This window comes from Engraulis encrasicolus, chromosome 14, assembly GCF_034702125.1.
Source record: "Engraulis encrasicolus isolate BLACKSEA-1 chromosome 14, IST_EnEncr_1.0, whole genome shotgun sequence".
NCBI lineage: Eukaryota > Metazoa > Chordata > Actinopteri > Clupeiformes > Engraulidae > Engraulis > Engraulis encrasicolus.
The window spans coordinates 54,441,830-54,459,329 of NC_085870.1; the positions used below are offsets into that span (position 1 = coordinate 54,441,830).

The window sequence follows — 17,500 nt, forward strand, 5'->3', positions numbered from 1 at the left end:
AACAGATTAATGGGCAACATTGAGCCTCTCATAATGCGAGTCTTTGATGAGAAATACACCCATATAGCTACCCCGGTGTCTTACAATTATGCTGTCTGGCTGCCAATTTCATATTACATGACGCACAGAGGATATAATTATGTGACCACAAATATTCTTACATAACAAAGTACGTAGCCTTTCATCAGGGCATGGTGCCTCTTTCGCAATATCTTTCTTTCATGGCAACGTTATCTCATCCATCATTTGAAGTGCAAAAGCTTTCAATTCTATAAACACGAAATGCAACAAGCCTGATAAAAGGACCAAACAAGCAACAACTCATTTATGGCATACTTAAGACTCGTCCATATATCTGTCTCCTCTCTTAGGATACGCTCATCTCTCTCTCTCTCTCTCTCTCTCTCTCTCTCTCTCTCTCTCTCTCTCTCTCTCTCTCTCTCTCTCTCTCTCTCTCTCTCTCTCTCAAATTCAAATTCAAATTCAAATTCAAATTGTGCTTTATTAGCATGACTGTAATGATACAATGTTGCCAAAGCATACAGATAACAAAACAAAAGTGTGAACATTTACAGAAGATCTGTTTGCGTGTGTGTGTGTGTGTGTGTGTGTGTGCGTGTGCGTGTGCGTGTGCGTGTGCGTGTGCGTGTGCGCGTGCGCGTGCGCGTGCGCGTGCGCGTGCGCGTGCGCGTGTGAGTGTGAGTGTGTATGTGTGCGTGTGTGTGTGCATGAATATGGACAGGCATGTGGGGGTGCAAGGGTGTGTTGCTGTGTGTATGTATTATTATTATTACATTTTTACACTATACATTTTTACATTTGTATATTACTGTGGCTGGAGTCCCTCATTTTGTGGCATGCAAGCACATATTGTGCGGCAAGATCTGGTGAGAGTCCTTCGCCAAGTATAATCGCCATCCTTTCCGCTTCTGGGAGGCGTTCGAAATTTGGGTATATATTTTGGAATTTGGGGAAGAAGATTTTCCTCACATCCTCATATTTTTTGCAGTATAGCAGAAAGTGCACCTCTGTCTCAACCCTCTCTGCTTCACAGTGACCACATATCCTTTTGTCTTTGGGTAGCCATGTTTTTCTTTGTCTCCCTGTCTCTATTGCGAGAGTGTGGTCACTGAGCCTGTACTTGGTCAGGATTTGCCTCTGCTTCGTATCTCTGACAGAGATGAGATACTCTGCCAATTTATATTCTCTATTTAGGGTCAGGTAGGCATTCATTCTGCTTTGGTTAGTAGTTTGTTTTGTCCAATGTTCCAAGTAGTCTTCTTTTCTTTCGTTCATAATTTTGTTGACACTAATTGAAGTTTGGGAAGCAGTGCTGGGCTGAGCTTTGTTTGTGTTAGTTAGCTTCATTACCAGCTGGTTTAGAGGACTCTTTTCAGGGTTCATCTCTTGGATTTTCAATGCCTCAAACTGGAGTGCATTGTTGGGACTTGCGTTTAGATGCATCCAGAATTTTAGGGATCTTTTCTGAATTGTTAGAGCTAATGGGAAGCGGCCTAATTCAGCCCTACATGCATTATTGGGTGTTTTGGGTCGTACTTTCAAAATATATCTACAAAACTCTGCATGTAGGGACTCAGTTGGATGTTTGTCCCACTTTGTGTAGTCGTGCATACTGACTGGACCCCAGATCTCGCTCCCATACAGTGCAATGGGCTGTATTACACTGTCAAATATTTTGCACCAGATTGTAACTGGGATGGTTATATTATGGAATTTTCGTTTGATGGCATACAGTGCCCTACGTGCTTTTTGTTTTAGTGCATTCATAGCCAGGCTGAAACTTCCGGATGCAGTAATTACAAGACCAAGGTAAGTGTAATGCATTGTATGGTCTAGGGTGGTGCTACCTAGGCTGAACCTGTATCTGTGTTCCTGACACCTGGGTTTCTTTTGGAAAATCATAATTTTGGTCTTGATTGGGTTTACTGCCAGGGCCCAGGTCTGGCAATATTGCTCTAACTGATCAAGGAGCTGTTGTAGACCCCTCTCTCTCTCTCTCTCTCTCTCTCTCTCTCTCACACACACACACACACACACACACACACACACACACACACGGCTACAAGCACAGGGAAGCACACACACACACTTTCGTATTCTATCTTCTTCTCCGCCTCCATCTATTCAACCTCACTGAACACACAGATACAGAGACACAGACACATACACAGACACACAAACAAATACTATTCCAACATCTCTAACCACTAACTACCTCTCCTTCAATCTGTCTTTCAAACACACACACACACACACACACACACACACACACACACACACACACACACACACACACACACACACACACACACACACACACACACACACACACACACACACACAAATACAAATACTCTTCCACCTTCTCTAACCACTAACCACCTCTCTTTCACTCTGTCTTTCAAAAGCCACACTCTCTTTCTCTCTCTCTCTCTCTCTCTCTCTCTCTCTCTCTCTCTCTGTCTCTCTCTCTCTCTCTCTCTCTCTCTCTCTCTCTCTCTCTCACACACACACACACACACACACACACACACACACACACACACACACACACACACACACAGAAATATTCGTTTACTCCTTCTAACCACTACTTCTCGGTCTCAAACAAACAGATATGCGCGCACGCACGCACACGCACAGGCACGCACGCGCACACACACACGCACACGCACACCGACACAAAAGCATTCTCTCTGTCTCTCTTACAATCCACCTTATTCAATTCTCCCTCCTTCGCAAGCACTCACACACACAAACAAATACTCTTTTACAGTGTACTGTCTACAGTCTACAGTTTAACCACTACTTCCCTTTCACTATGTCTTACAGACGCACACACACACACACACACTCTCTCTCTCTCTCTCTCTCTCTCTCTCTCTCTCTCTCTCTCTCTCTCTCTCTCTCTCTCTCTCTCTCTCTCTCTCTCTCTCTCTCTCTCTCTCTCTCTCTCTCTCTCTCTCACACACACACACACACACACACACACACACACACACACACACACACACACACACACACACACACACACACACACACACACACACACACACAGGGTCTCATTTTCAGTCACAGTTCGTACGCAATGACTGGCAAAATCATCCCAAAGCCTGCCATTTGCTCTCATTGTTCTGTCCAGAGAGCGAGGGGCTTTTAAACTATGCTGACACTCACGACTATGACACCGGGGGAGGAACTTTAATCACGGCGCTCGCTGCCATCTGCCATCTCTGATCATGTACCTGTCTGTCTTCACACCACACTATTCCGGCACCCATTGTTCAAACTGTGGAAATAAAGTGTACACTACAGCAAGTGCTTTCAGCTCCGCACGTGGAAAACACTATGGAAATATCTATCTATTTGGAAATGGCAAAGAGGTAGAAGGAGAAAAAAACAAGGCTTTTTGAAAAGTGCAGTCAAAGGCTGGCAGCTTGACAGGAATGTAAAATGCAAAACGTTGAAATGCAAAAAGCCATGTTTGTCTATAAACAGGCACACACACAAGGGGGCGGGTGGGCTAGAAAAAAAAGGTAGACATTCGAAAAAGATTTGTATGTGGTGTATGCATTCATGGATATGCTGCATAGGCAAATTCTTTTGTGGTTCCTCACAGCTTTCAAAGAACTCAAATAATAAGCAGTGTCTCGACTCGTCTCCGCTAAAGTATAGGCCTGCGTTATTTTTTTCTCAAGTCAAGTCAAGTAGGTTTTATTGTCAATTTCTTTACATGCACTGGTCATACAAAGAATTTGAAATTACATTTCTTGCTTTCCCATACAGACATAGACTAATCTAGGTAAGGACATAGACAGTATAGACATAGACAGTACTTATACATGGACTTAAGACAGTATGGACATAGACAGTGCTCATACAGACATTTAAAGTGCAAGACTGGACAACAGAAGACTTGTAGAGAACATACATTAAGAGGTATTGTTGTGCTTTTGTGCTTTCCCTAAAAAAGTCCTTTATAGCGTTCTGACATGGTAATAGTAGCATTTTGAAGAAAAATAAATATTAAAAAGGTCTGTCAAGTACACCGGCAGCAGTGTGTGTGTGTGTGTGTGTGTGTGTGTGTGTGTGTGTGTGTGTGTGTGTGTGTGTGTGTGTGTGTGTGTGTATGTGTTTAGTGCAGGTAGAAGGTGCGGTGTGCGTCTGTGTGTGTGTTCGTGTGTCTGTGTGTGTGTGTGTGTGTGTGTGTCAGTGTGTGTATGTTTGGGTTTAGAGTTATGCCAGCCAGCCAAGCACCTATACGGGCCCTTTATTTTCAGGGGCCAATCAATGAATGCATTGGTCACGGTTCGAAGTAACCGGCTAAATGCCAATCGCTACAAAGGTCTCTGCCGACATCCGGTGTCCTGGATTCTACCTATGTTTCCCCTACACGGACGGCACTCTGAGATCTGACAGGACTTTCCATTACATCTTTGCCTTTGAAGGGCGGACGGGAATCACACATCAAACCTGCCCTTCAAAGTTCAAGTCCTGCATCACAGGTCCACCCCCTAGCAGCTCCTGCTCTGCTTTGGAAAGTGGACGCAATCTCATCAATGTCTCTTATGGACATGAACGTATTAAGGCAATGAGGTGGATATGTAGATAGATGAAAAAAGGATGAGTTTGGCAAGCTGTGATCATTAATGGGAGATAGAGCACTCAAAAGGAGTGTCCGAGAGGTAGACTCCAAATCTGAGAGATGCTTCAGCGTTTAAACTAGTACTCTTCCCACAGGCGGCTGGCTACTGATGTGCATAATAAAAAGCACTGCAGCTGTGTACGCATTTCTGGCGCATTTTCACCTGAACAAAGACTTTTATAAGCTCTCTTAAATGGTGCGTATTTTGTACATACGTGTGTGCACGTGTGCGCGCGTGTGTCTGTATGTGTCATGACAGAGAGGGTGTTTAGATGTGATATAAAAAGCAGACCCTCTCCTCTCCATACAAAGCAGCAGCCAGCTGTACATCTACTCCATATGGGAGAAGAATATAGTATACAGTACATGTATCTGATTATTCTTCAGCATATGGAGTCACACACCCTCTCAAATAAGTGCATGGGTAAAGAGCAAGCATTGGAAGAGGATATGCCAGACAAAAAAAGCCCAGCTAGCAGTGGAGGCAATAAAATATGATAAAAAACAGTGTAAAAACAGTCTGACAAGGAAGCACTAGTTGCCAAATCTCTGGGCTTTTGAAAGCTATCATAGTAGCTGGACGGGAAAAAAACACTGCCGAATGTTGGATCATTTCTCTCTGCTCTTTCATGCACTATAAATGGGAAGAATCTAGAGTGTTATACTGTTAGAGAAAATTAGATTTTTTTCCCAGTGTCTTTCTTTTGTCTCAAGACATTTGGCATGACTATTCTTCTTCTCTCTTATTTTATCATAGACTTTGTTGGTTTAGTGTTTATATTAATAAGAGCAGGCAGATATTAAATGTCAAAACAGCACAAAAAACACACAGGGGGAAAATGAGATCTGCGTTTTAATCTGCTGAGCAAAGTTGCCCTCCACCAGCGGCAAACAGCGGAACATCATTTTTCTCCGTGTTCTTTGGGGGATTACAACTTATCTGCTGTCTGCAATGACCTCACACACATGTGCTATTTGCACGCAAACACGCTGGCCAATAAAGACTTCTTTACAACTTGGACAAAAATAAATAAATCCGCAAGAGGTTTTTGTGCAACTTTTCTATATGCAAAGATCAACAGAGTATTGCATTTCCTCTCATTTCACAGCATACTTCAGGGAAGTGGCTCTATGCATGTGACCAATAAAACTATCCTTGCATCCTTGTATTCCATTAACTACAGTTTGTGGCAAACAAACCATAATACTGTATACATGTTTAAACAAAGCCATTACAAGTACAACATCACCACTGTAGAGCACATTTTTTTGTTTTTGCTTGGTGAGATGTATTTTATGTAGGCTGTGTAGATGTTGTAGGCCATTCCGTGTTCCCTGGAGTTGCCCGGAGAAAAAAAAAGGAAAAAAGTGCTGTGTGTGGCGTTAATGGTTTTCTTCATTTTTTATTGCAGTGAAGGACAGCTCAATGGCAGCAGCCGCGGGTGAGAGCGAGTGCTTAAAGGGCATTGGGAGGAGGTGAGCAGCCTGCATAAGCACACTGACATTTTACCCATTAGCTTATTTCCAAGCCCTTCAGTGTCTCTTTTTATCTGTAATTTATACACAGCTCAAGCCTTCTGATTGTTTCCTGTCATCAATCGAGATGCAGAGGATGCACTGTGCTTTTTGATGTTGATGTGCATGCATGTGTGTGTGCGTGTGTGTGTGCGTGTGTGTGTGCGTGTGTGTGTGTGTGTGTGTGTGTGTGTGTGTGTGTGTGTGTGTGTGTGTGTGTGTGTGTGTGTGTGTGTGTGTGTGTGTGTGTGTGTGTGTGTGCGTGCGTGTGTGTGTGCGTGTGTGTGTGTGTGTGTGTGTGTGTGTGTGTGTGTGTGTGTGTGCTTGTCTGCACGCGGAGGCATGTGCAGGCGCGTACACACAGTACATGTCTGTGTGGACAAACGAATGTCGGTAAAAAGGCCCGGCCACTTTGAAGCAAATGAAGACGAATCTGTAGTTGGGATGAAAGTGCCGCCCGCTGGCTGGCTCGCTCTTCTCTGCGCTGCGGTGGGCTGACTCTATAAGAGACACTCTTCTCTGCGGTGGGCTAACTCTATAAGAGACACTCTATAAGCACAGCTCCCTATGAGCACGGCTCCAGGGAATGCCCAGCACAGTGGGTCAAATTAGCCCGTACAGCAGACTACATTACAACGGCATCTGTGTCAAATGAGGTGTTAAAGTGTGGCACTCGCAGAAACAGCATCCTTCTTTTCTCACACACACTGGCACTTTTTTCTCCCCTAATAGATCAATGCTGCTTGACATTAGCCAGAGACGTCCTCCGAAGACTATAGAGCCCGTCTCAAGAGGAAGGCTCCTCCTGATGATCATTCCCGACACACACACACACATCACGCGCGCACACACACACACACACACACACACACACGCACGCATAAACACACGCGCACACACTCATACACACATGCACACACACACACACACACGCATACACACACACACACACACACACACACACAGCACCAGCCCCTCATCCTGCTTGGCTGGCTGGTCTCGCTCACGTCTCTCTTGAGTTTGAAAAGAAAATCGCTAATTGCAAAAACCCACAGCGAAGAACATTCCCTCATCAATTGATAATTTTCTCTTTTTTTCACCCCCTCCCTCTGTCTCTTACCTTGTAAAGCTGTCACATTCACATTAAAATCGGAGGCAAAAATGAAATACTCTAGTGAGATGGCTGTCAGTTAATTATAAAACTTTTGCTGTAATAAAGTAAAAGTAAAAGTTAAAAAAAAATGCTAGAGTAGCAACACTTAATGCTCCCAGTACAGATATTAAGGGAGTGTCAGGGGAAATTTGGCATTTTTTTTCTACTTTGCCTCGCCATTTTTTTTGCGAGTCTACACCCCCCCCTCCAACCCCCCCAAAATAAAATTAATGTGACAGAAATAAAGGCTCATTGCGTTGAGGTGGCTGGTGGACAGCTCTAGGCGTGGCTCTGCATGCTAATTCCTCTCACTGCTGATAAACTTCTCTCTCCTGCAGTAATCCCGCCTCTCCTTGCCGGCCGCCTCGCCGGGCATTCACGTTTCGCTCCCCAGTGCTCGTTAAAAAGCAGAGGCCTACCCAGACGACGGACGAGGACGGAGCTCTTGGTGAGAGGCCTAGGCTATCCTTCATCCTCCTCCTCCTGCTCCTCCTCTACCTCCTCCTCTACCTCCTCCTCATCCTCCTCCTCCTCTACCTCCTCTTGATCCTCCTCTTCCTCCTCCTCTTCTACCTCCTCCTCCTCCTCCTCCTCCTCCTCCTCCTCCTCCTCCTCCTCCTCCTCTACCTCCTCCTCCTCTACCTCCTCCTCCTCCTCCTCCTCCCCCTCCTCCTTTACCTCCTCATCCTCCTCTACCTCCCCTTGATCCTCCTCTTACTCCTCGTCCCTGCCGAGAGTACATTGTTTAAGTCTCGAAGGGTGCTGCTGCTCATCCTAGCCGTGTTTGCTCACCTGAGGTGAGAGGTAATAGGGGGAGGGTGTGTGTGTGTGTGTGTGTGTGTGTGTGTGTGTGTGTGTGTGTGTGTGTGTGTGTGTGTGTGTGTGTGTGTGTGTGTGTGTGTGTGTGTGTGTGTGTGTGTGTGTGTGTCTGTGTGTGTACGGTATGAGTGTGTGTGTGTCCTCACGTGTGTGTCCACAGTCTACGACTCGAACCTGAGCACGCGGCTGAATATCCAGACACCTTCTACAGCCTATCGTGCAGGCTGCCGGTACAGACAGTGCACACTGCATTAAAATCAGTTGTCATCTATATGGTAATTTTGGAAGAGGAGGAGGGGGGGGGAAGGTGATATGTATGTCTGGGAACAGCTTCACGCCCCCAAACTGAGAGGCCATCACATACATTAGCATAAATCAGTCTCATTGTAAAACAACTCATTCAGTTGTACAGCAAGCGGAATGCAAGTGGGGAAAATGAGCACAGTCTGTATCAAGACGCAGCCGTGCCTAGTCGGTGTGCCGTGCGCGTCGGGAGGAAGTACTGTCCACGCCCTGTCCAAAAAGTTTTCCAGCCTCGCCGGGTACGGCAGAGAAGTCGAGCGCAGCCGAAGCGGCGAATGACAACGAGGCTGGGAGGATGAATGAATGTATGATGGAATGAATGAATGTATGTATGAACGAATTAATGAACGAATAAATAAATATATCAACCCATCAAACAATTCTTCAATTAAATCAATCAAAAAAGGAAGGAGGAGAAATATGTACATACGTACAGTATGTGAGTTAAGAAAGAAAGAGAGAAAGACAGAAAGAAAGAAAGAAGGAAAGAGAAAGAAAGAACGAACGAATAAAAGAAGGAAAGAGAGAGAGAAAGAGAGAAAGAAAGAAAGAACGCACAAAAGGAAGGAACGAAAGGCAGGAAGGAAGACAAGGAGTGGTTTTGTGCATAGACACATGATGACCAATTTTATTCACACATTCCAGGCTATCTAATTATACGTACTGGGGGAGCAGGAGGGTGTTCAAGCACCTCAGAGACACAGAGAGAGAGAGAGAGAGAGAGAGAGAGAGAGAGAGAGAGAGAGAGAGAGAGAGAGAGAGAGAGAGAGAGAGAGAGAGAGAGAGAGAGAGAGAGAGAGAGAGAGAGAGAGAGAGAGAGAGAGAGAGAGCGAGAGAGAGCTATGACCCAGCACCTCTCCTCTCCCCTCCTCTTCTCTTCACTCTCCCTGCCTGCCTCTACCTCATGGCTGCTGCCTGCCTGCCTGCCTGCCTGCCTGCCTTATCTCCGGGTTACTTTTCACGGAGGGTCCGTGCCGCGTCCGCCCGCGTCGTGCTGCATGCAGGAAATGCCTCTACCCTCCCCACCTAATCCTTTTGTGACTCTGACCTCTATTACCATCAGTGGGATTTCAGCCTCTCCTAATCTGACTGGAGGGGTGATGAATATATTCTGTTGACAAGCAAAGGAGCCACACCGAATAGCTCTATTCCCTTTCAGGCCTCCGTGAATAACAACAGAGAAAAGGTCTGCGATGGTCAGCCCCTGCTAGGAGTGTGTACGTGTGTGTGTGTGTGTGTGTGTGTGTGTGTGTGTGTGTGTGTGTGTGTGTGTGTGTGTGTGTGTGTGTGTGTGTGTGTGTGTGTGTGTGTGTGTGTCTCTCTCTCTCGCTCTCTCTCTCTCTCTCTCTCTCTCTCTCTCTCTCTCTCTCTCTTCTTTTTTGCTTGATCCGACACTTCCTTGTTCCCGACCGACCTGGGTAATCGGATTACAAGTCCATCACCGTGGAACTGGGATGCATTCTATGCATTCTGACTGCACCTGCTGGTGGCACGACGCACGGCTCCGGCATGCTGATGCCTGTCTGCCTGTCTGTCTGTCTGTCTGTCTGTCTGTCTGTCTGTCTGTCTGTCTGTGACTACCTGACTCTCTGTCTGTCTGTCTGTGGCTGCCACTCTCTTCTCTTCTCTGCTCTGCTCGACAGCAGAAGTGGCGCGGGGCGGCGCTATCTCTCTTCTCTCCTCTTCTCCTCCTGCTGCCGGGAGATTGTGAGCAGACACTAATGAGTGCAGCATTGATGAGCCTTCTGTGATGACACCGCGTGCGTAAACAAATCGCAAACGCAAACCCTTTTTGCACGGTGTGTGTGTATGAGGTGCGACATAGCAGGATGAGAGTAGTACGTGTGCGCCAGCCCGCAGAGGGCAAACAGCCCCACACCCCACCTCAGCACACACACACACACACACACACACACACACACACACACACACACACACACACACACACACACACACACACACACACACACGCACACACACACACACACACACACACACACACACATATACACACACACACCCCACACCCACATTTGTGTCACTCAGCGCCAGATGGAAGCTGACACCACCTTCACGAGCTGAATTCATCTCTTCCTCCTCTCGTTCCTTTGCAGTCATTGAAAAAGACGTTAATATTTCCCTATTCACAGGAAAGCTGCCGAAAATAACCAACAGCAACAACAGTACCTGGCGTGCCTTGCGGGCCAGCGCGACATACGTGGAGCTGCTACTGCTTCATGCGTGCTCATTTCATGGTGAATATACATCACAGAACAGGATGCGCAGCAGCATCATAACAATGTTATGACTGCTGCTTACATGATAATATTGTCTTTTGTTCCAGCAATGGTTCCTGTTTAACCCGTTAAGTCACTATAAATAGCTATGAATTTGCTGTAACCAGAATGGCAATGACCAAGTCGTAGTGCATTACTTAAGTCACTCTGTGTTATGTCATAGTAGTACTATAGTGGTTAACTTTTCAATGACTATTGCAGCATTCCACTGGTGAAACGGTGTGCAGAAATAATGAGTCTGATGTGAAACACATTTAGAACACCTTGTTAGAGAACACACGACATATATCTAATTCAACAAGATTTAAAAAACAAAACGTGACTGCACCTGGCCATATACTGTGCCATATATACTTCCTTTGTAGGTATTACACTGAAGATATAGACAAAGTCTGCAATCGTGAATTCAACAGTCAATTCTGCTCCTGAGAACTCATTGAATCCCACTCCCTCTGCAGCCGTGTCTGGGCTTACTTAATGACAGCTTTTCTCCCACCCTGAGACTGATAAAAATGACATTTTCAGCTGTACCGCGACAAAGAAGTCAATCCTGCAACCCTGGGTAAATGCTGACGCAAACTTAGTGAACCTTTCAACAATGAATAACAATTACATTTCACGGTATTGGCAATTCTGAGAGTTGAACTGAAATTCTGACTAAATTGAATAGGGAGGAGCGGGCCCCATCCATGTGGCTGCCTTTTTTCCAGCAGTACACACCGTACCACGATATCAAAAAATGTTAAAAAAAATTCACGTTACGGTATCAAAGACAGACAGACATAGCTGGTGCAATATATTCCTCTCATGTCAGGGATTGCGTGGGTTTTATTTTTGTTTGAGGACAGACTGACAACAAGCCAGACAGGTTGAATGAGAGGGACAATCCGCAGCACTAGTGCTTCAGAAGTGAGAAACATGACTATCATCTTAGCACTCCACCCCACCACACCACACCACACCCCTCCTCCTCCTCTGGGCTCCCCTACCACACAACAACAGCTTTTTGGAGCCGGCAGTAAAAACAGATAACCTGTCATGCTCTGAGAAAACTCCCTCATCACTTTTTGGGGACAAGCGCTCAAAGACCAAAGACCCAGCCAGCCTCCTAACCTTGAGGAGAGCAACAGCCTTGTGGTTACAGGAGTTTAGTCTCACCACTGGAGGGTCAGAGCTTTCATTTCTCCACCACAAGGGAACGTGCAGATGTGGGCAGGGTAGCCTCTTTGTGCAGATGGCCCCGCTGACAGGCCCGTTCATTCTTTTTTACATTACATTTACTAGACACTTTTGACCAAAGCGACTTACAAGGACGACATTCAAGCAAGTACAGAGTATGGGGTCAGTACAGGGTACAGCAGTATACAAGTAATGTAGAACAGATAGAGAGCAGAGAGCAGAAAATATAGGAGGACCTATTAAGTGTAGTGCAGGTTAGTACCCATGATTAGAGGTGAGTAGAGTTAGTTATGTTATGAAGGGAAGCTCTCTCGGAAGAGATAAGTCTTCGCTAGCTTCTTGAAGTTTGAGAGGGATGACCCCCCCTCTTCTCACAACTGGCAGCTTATTCCACCACTGAGGGACAATAACAGAAAACCGTTTGGACTGGGATCGCCTTGTGTGAGTAGAGGGCAAGGCTGAAAAGATTCAACTATACATCATAAAACATTGCTATGACATTACCGAAAGCCAGATTATCCTAAGACAGGTTATAACAGAGGCTCTGGATTAATAACTAGCTTTCTACTGCACACACACCTTCAAAAACAGCCCAGCTACCCTTAAGCAAGACATCTCATTTAACGCTTCTCCAAGAGCACTGTCCGTCCCTTTAATTCTATTTGGTGCTATTCTAATTTACTGTAAGACACTCCGGAAAAGAGAGCCTGCTTTAATGCCATCTAATTTTAACTGTGATTGCATGTACCGTAATGTAATTGCAACCTTTTCTTTGGTGAGATGGAAGAAATCTGTCAGACTATTGCTACCATTTGTTTTCTTTCCTGTAGCTTGATTAAGATCTTCTGATTATTCCCAGCAACTCAATTAATGCTGTATCTATTCCCCCACCCTACCCTACCCTACTCTACCCCTCGCTACCCTTCCGTACTGTAGGCACCCCACCCCACCACCACCATCGCCTTGTTTTTTTAAGGGATCTCTGAGTCAGAGTCTTTCTCCTTAATTGCTGCTGCATTACTAAAAATAAAAGCATGACTGATAAAAAAAGAGAAAAAAAAAACAGAGAAGGAACAGGGCATATTATATTTGCTACGAATGAGAGCAAATGAATGCGCTGTCATACTTCCATTGAAATAAGAGAAGGGCTGATTCTTCTCCTCCTCCTCCTCTTCCTCCTCCTCCTCCACACCCCACAATAGCCTCCTGAGGCAGACCACGTCTTCATGTCTAGTGACTCCAGTTGTCCCAGAAAATATGTGAATAATGCAAGCAGGAGGAATTAGCTGAGAAAGACTTAAAGGAAGAAAGTCAAGTGGGGGGATGGGCGGGTGGTAAAACCCGGGATACGCTGCTTATGGTGCCGTCTTCATGTGCTATCAAAGGGTCATGCGCTGCATGCTCTTCGTGCTGTAGAGCAGATGAACGCAAATGACTTGAGCCAGAGATGGGCTTCTTATGGCACCGTGCGTGACATCTCATGGGGTGTCAGAGAGTCGCTGTACTGTATGCTCTAGTTCAATGTTTGCCAACCAGGAGTATGTGTACCACACTAGGGGTACGTGACCACACCTCAGGGGGTACATGAAAAAATATATAAATTATATGGAGTGTAGTTACATTGGGATAGAAGAACAGATATAGATCATGAGTGAGGGAGGTTCTCACCATATGACAACATTTCTTAGTGGGTATGTAGGACAAAAAGATTGGGAAACACTGCTCTAGTCTACGCGCTGTAGAGCAGATGAACCTAAATAACTTGAACCAGAGATGCACTTCTTATGGTGCTTTCTGATGTCGTGCCATAGTGTCAGAGGGTCGGTGTGCGGTACGCTCTAGTCTCCGCGCTGTGGAGCGGGCGAACCTAAATAACTTGAAAGAGCTGCGAGAGAGAGCTTGTTGTGGCTTAGCTGCTGTGATGACTGGAGGGCAGTTCCGCTGGGGAGGATGGAGGAGGGGGGCTTCCCCACGGCAAAATAAGAGAGAAGTCTTATTATTCACACACTGCTGGCTCAGTTTATGTGTGTGTTTGTGTGTGTGTGTGTGTGTGTGTGTGTGTGTGTGTGTGTGTGTGTGTGTGTGTGTGTGTGTGTGTGTGTGTTTGTGTGTGTGTGTGTGTGTATATATACATGTGTGTGTGTGTGTGTGTGAGGGGGGGGGGGCATCTGTGTGTGAGAGAGAGAAGGGGGGAAGTGTTGGGTGTTGGGGCCTTGGAGCCTTGGAGTGCTAGACCAGGATTCCATCCAATTAGCTGAGAGCAAGGCCCGGGTTCTGGTGCCATCCCTGCAGACTCTCCTCGGCTCCAAAGAAAAAAGAACAGAAATGAAGAAAACCCACAACAACATGGTGCTGCTGGCAGCGGGTGATGGTGACACGGGGCTGGGCACTGAGCACTGGGCACACTGTACGTTGGTGGCAGCAGCTCGTCTGCCCGTCTAAGCTGATCTGTACCGAACCGTGCCAAGCTGAGCCGTGCCGAACCAAGCCGAGCTGAACGAGTTGGTAGGTCTCCCCACGAAAACCATCGGCACACATACAGGGCTGCGTTTGCCAAGCTGCCAGCTCAAGCTTCAGCTCAACGGTGGCGGTAACGGCGACACAAAAACACATTTGCAAAGAGAGCTCGAGAGCGATTGAGAATGAGGGAGAAAAAGAGTGGGGGCCCAGGCAGGCCCTAAGTATTTTCTCTTTTTTTTGCAAATGAAACAAACAAACGTGATGGATGGGTTACCGACAAAGCCCAATCGTTCACACTCACAATTTCCAGTGGCTTAACAAGCCCACCCTGAGCGCTGCGAGCTGCTGGTGAGATGGTGGTGGGGGCCAGAGGCGCAGCAGGCTTATCCCCCACTAATGCTGCACTGCTGAGAGCCTGCTAAGACCCCCAGCACCTCGACACCACAACACAGCACAGCACAGCACCGCCGCTCACAGCTACTGCACTTAACCGCCGCCTTGATCACTCACAGGGCCAAAGCAACTGGGCAGGACGTGAGAGGCGAGTGGGGATTGGGGAGGAGAGAAGAGAGGAGAGGCAAGGGGACAGGGGAGGAGAAATGGAGGAGAGGAGAGGAGAGGAGAGGAGAAGACAGGCGTGGCAAGAGGAGGAGATGAAAGGAGAGGAGTGGAGAGACAAGGGGAGAGGAGGGGAGAGGAGGGGAGAGGAGAGGAGAGACAAGGAGAGAGGAGGGGAGAGACAAGGAGAGAGGATGAAAGAAAATGAGAGGAGAGGAGAGGCAAGGAGAGGAGAGGAGAGGAAAGGAGAGGGGAGGAGAGGAGACATAGAGAGGAGAGGAGAGGAGAGGAGAGGAGAGGAGAGGAGAGGAGACATAGAGAGGAGAGAAGATGAGAGGAGAGGAGAGGGGAGGAGAGGAGAGGAGAGGAGAGGGGAGGAGAGGAGAAGAAAGGCAAGGGGAGAGGAGAAATAGAGGAAAGGAGAGGAGTGGAGATGAGACAGCAGAGGGAGCAACTGAAAGAAGAGGAAGAGCAAAGAGAGTGAAGGGGAGTAAAAGGAGCAAAGAGACTCAGAGTGTTAGAACAGACGTGAGGGGGGGATGAGAAGGGCGAAAAAAAGACGTAAGGAGCTGGAGATGTGCGTAGTAAAAAAAGTGGTGACAAAAAGAAAGAAAAACAGCAAGGGGGCGGGGTACATGGTCTTGTCTCTGAAGAGTTCAGCCAAGAACACATCCTTACTTGCACCCCAAGAGGAAGAGATACCACCACAACACACCCCACCCCACCCCACCTCTCTCTCTCTCTCTCTCTCTCTCTCTCTCTCTCTCTCTCTCTCTCTCTCTCTCTCTCTCTCTCTCTCTCTCTCTCTCTCTCCCTCCCTCCTACTATCCGGCGAGTGGGGGGCTCAGGCACAAGACTAGTGCTCTGTGTGTTGATTAGGCATGACAATGAGCTGCTGCTTCCAAAAATATGCTGCGTGTTCCAGCGCGGCGTGGTAACGCATGAATAAACATGAGCTGTAATGGAGCTGAATGAGAATAAGGCTGAGGCTGAGGCTCTCTCTCGCGCTCGCTCGCTCGCTCGCTAGCTGCTCTCCTTTCTGCCGCTCCCCTCTCCCGCGTCCACCGACCCACCCAGCCTTGCTTGCATACCTCTCCCTCTGTCTCTCTGTCTCTCTCTCCCAGTCCTCTCCCCGTCTCTCTCTTCCTCTCTCTGTCTCTCTCTCTCTTTCTCAATCTCTCTCTCTATCCCCCCTCTCTCTCCTTACACTCTCTCTCTCTCTCTCTCTCTCTCTCTCTCTCTCTCTCTCTCTCTCACACACACACACACACACACACACACACACACACACACACACACACACACACACACACACACACACACACACACACACAAGAACACACACACACACACACACACACACACACTCCCTCTGCCTCTCTCAGCCTCCCTCCCCTTTACCAAGGCTGAAAGTCAACCAGTCAGAGAGAAAATAGTCTGCTTTTTTCAACACAGTTTTTGCATAATGGCTGCTTTGTTTCATTGCTTTGATGCTGTTAGCGATGCACTCAGGGCTGTCAAAAAAAAGAGGAATAAAATCGACTTTCTACTCCGTGAGAGTAGAGAAGGGGGGAACGATAGAGAGGGTGCATGTGTTGCTCAAGACGACACACACACACACACACACAAATCTCAACAGCGAGTTGAAGAGAAGAGAAGAGGACAGATTATTCCCCCCAAAGAGTTTCCTCAGTGTCCCCTCTTAGGCTTATATCAGAGGCAAGTTCCCACACACAACACAGCATGTGGAGACACAAGCAAGAGTCAACCAGAGAGCTGAAGAGAAAATAGAGAAACAGTGAGAGAGAATATGTGATAGAGACAATGATAGAGAGACAGGATGAGAGAGATAAATAGAGACAAACAGAAAGATATATATAGAAAGAGAAATGAAATGAAAGGAAAATGGGGCATGAACATACAGTATGAGACTGCAAGTACAGTAGTTCCCTGAGGGGGGCGCTGTAATGTAGTCACTGATGGTGGCGGTGTGATGTGTTAAAAAGTTTAGCGGAGCCTCTTACTGTTGCTGTCCGTGTCATCGCTGACAGCCTTGGGAGGAGCGTGGCCGGTGTATCCCACGGCTGTTCTGTACATTCGATCCGGATTACGTATTCTCTTCAGTCCTGCAGCCCAGACACAGCACAGCAGGGGAGAGAGGGAGACGCCCAGCATTGGGGAGGAGAAAGGGAGAGAGAGAGAGAGAGAGAGAGAGAGAGAGAGAGTGACAGAGAGGGGGGGGGAGAGAGGGTGAAGGTGAACCCAGAGCACAAACACTGAGGCAATATCCAAAATGTTGACCAAAACTTTGACCACTATACAGTCAGTGCACTACGTAGTGGGGATAAAACATCGTAAGTCACACATTATGAAGTGAAACGAACTAAATAGAGCATAGTGAAAGAGTAAACATTTATCCTAAGGCTAAGGTCCTCATCTTTCGGTCACTATGAAAATCCTGAGCACAGGGGCCTATAAACAGACACACACACACCAATGGCATCTAAACACAACACACACACCCAGAACGCTGCATACCACATACAATCA

At 46.9% G+C, this 17,500-nt stretch overlaps 1 protein-coding gene across 1 annotated transcript in view; it reads right to left on the reverse strand.

Annotated features, from left to right (window-relative positions):
- Positions 1–17,500, reverse strand: part of LOC134463424 (calmodulin-binding transcription activator 1-like) — a 340,785-nt gene that overhangs the window by 318,683 nt on the left and 4,602 nt on the right. Inside the window, exon 2 of the mRNA XM_063216622.1 lies at positions 16,975–17,076. Within this exon, the coding sequence (XP_063072692.1) occupies positions 16,975–17,076 (102 nt within the window). The remainder of the gene's footprint in view (positions 1–16,974; positions 17,077–17,500) is intronic.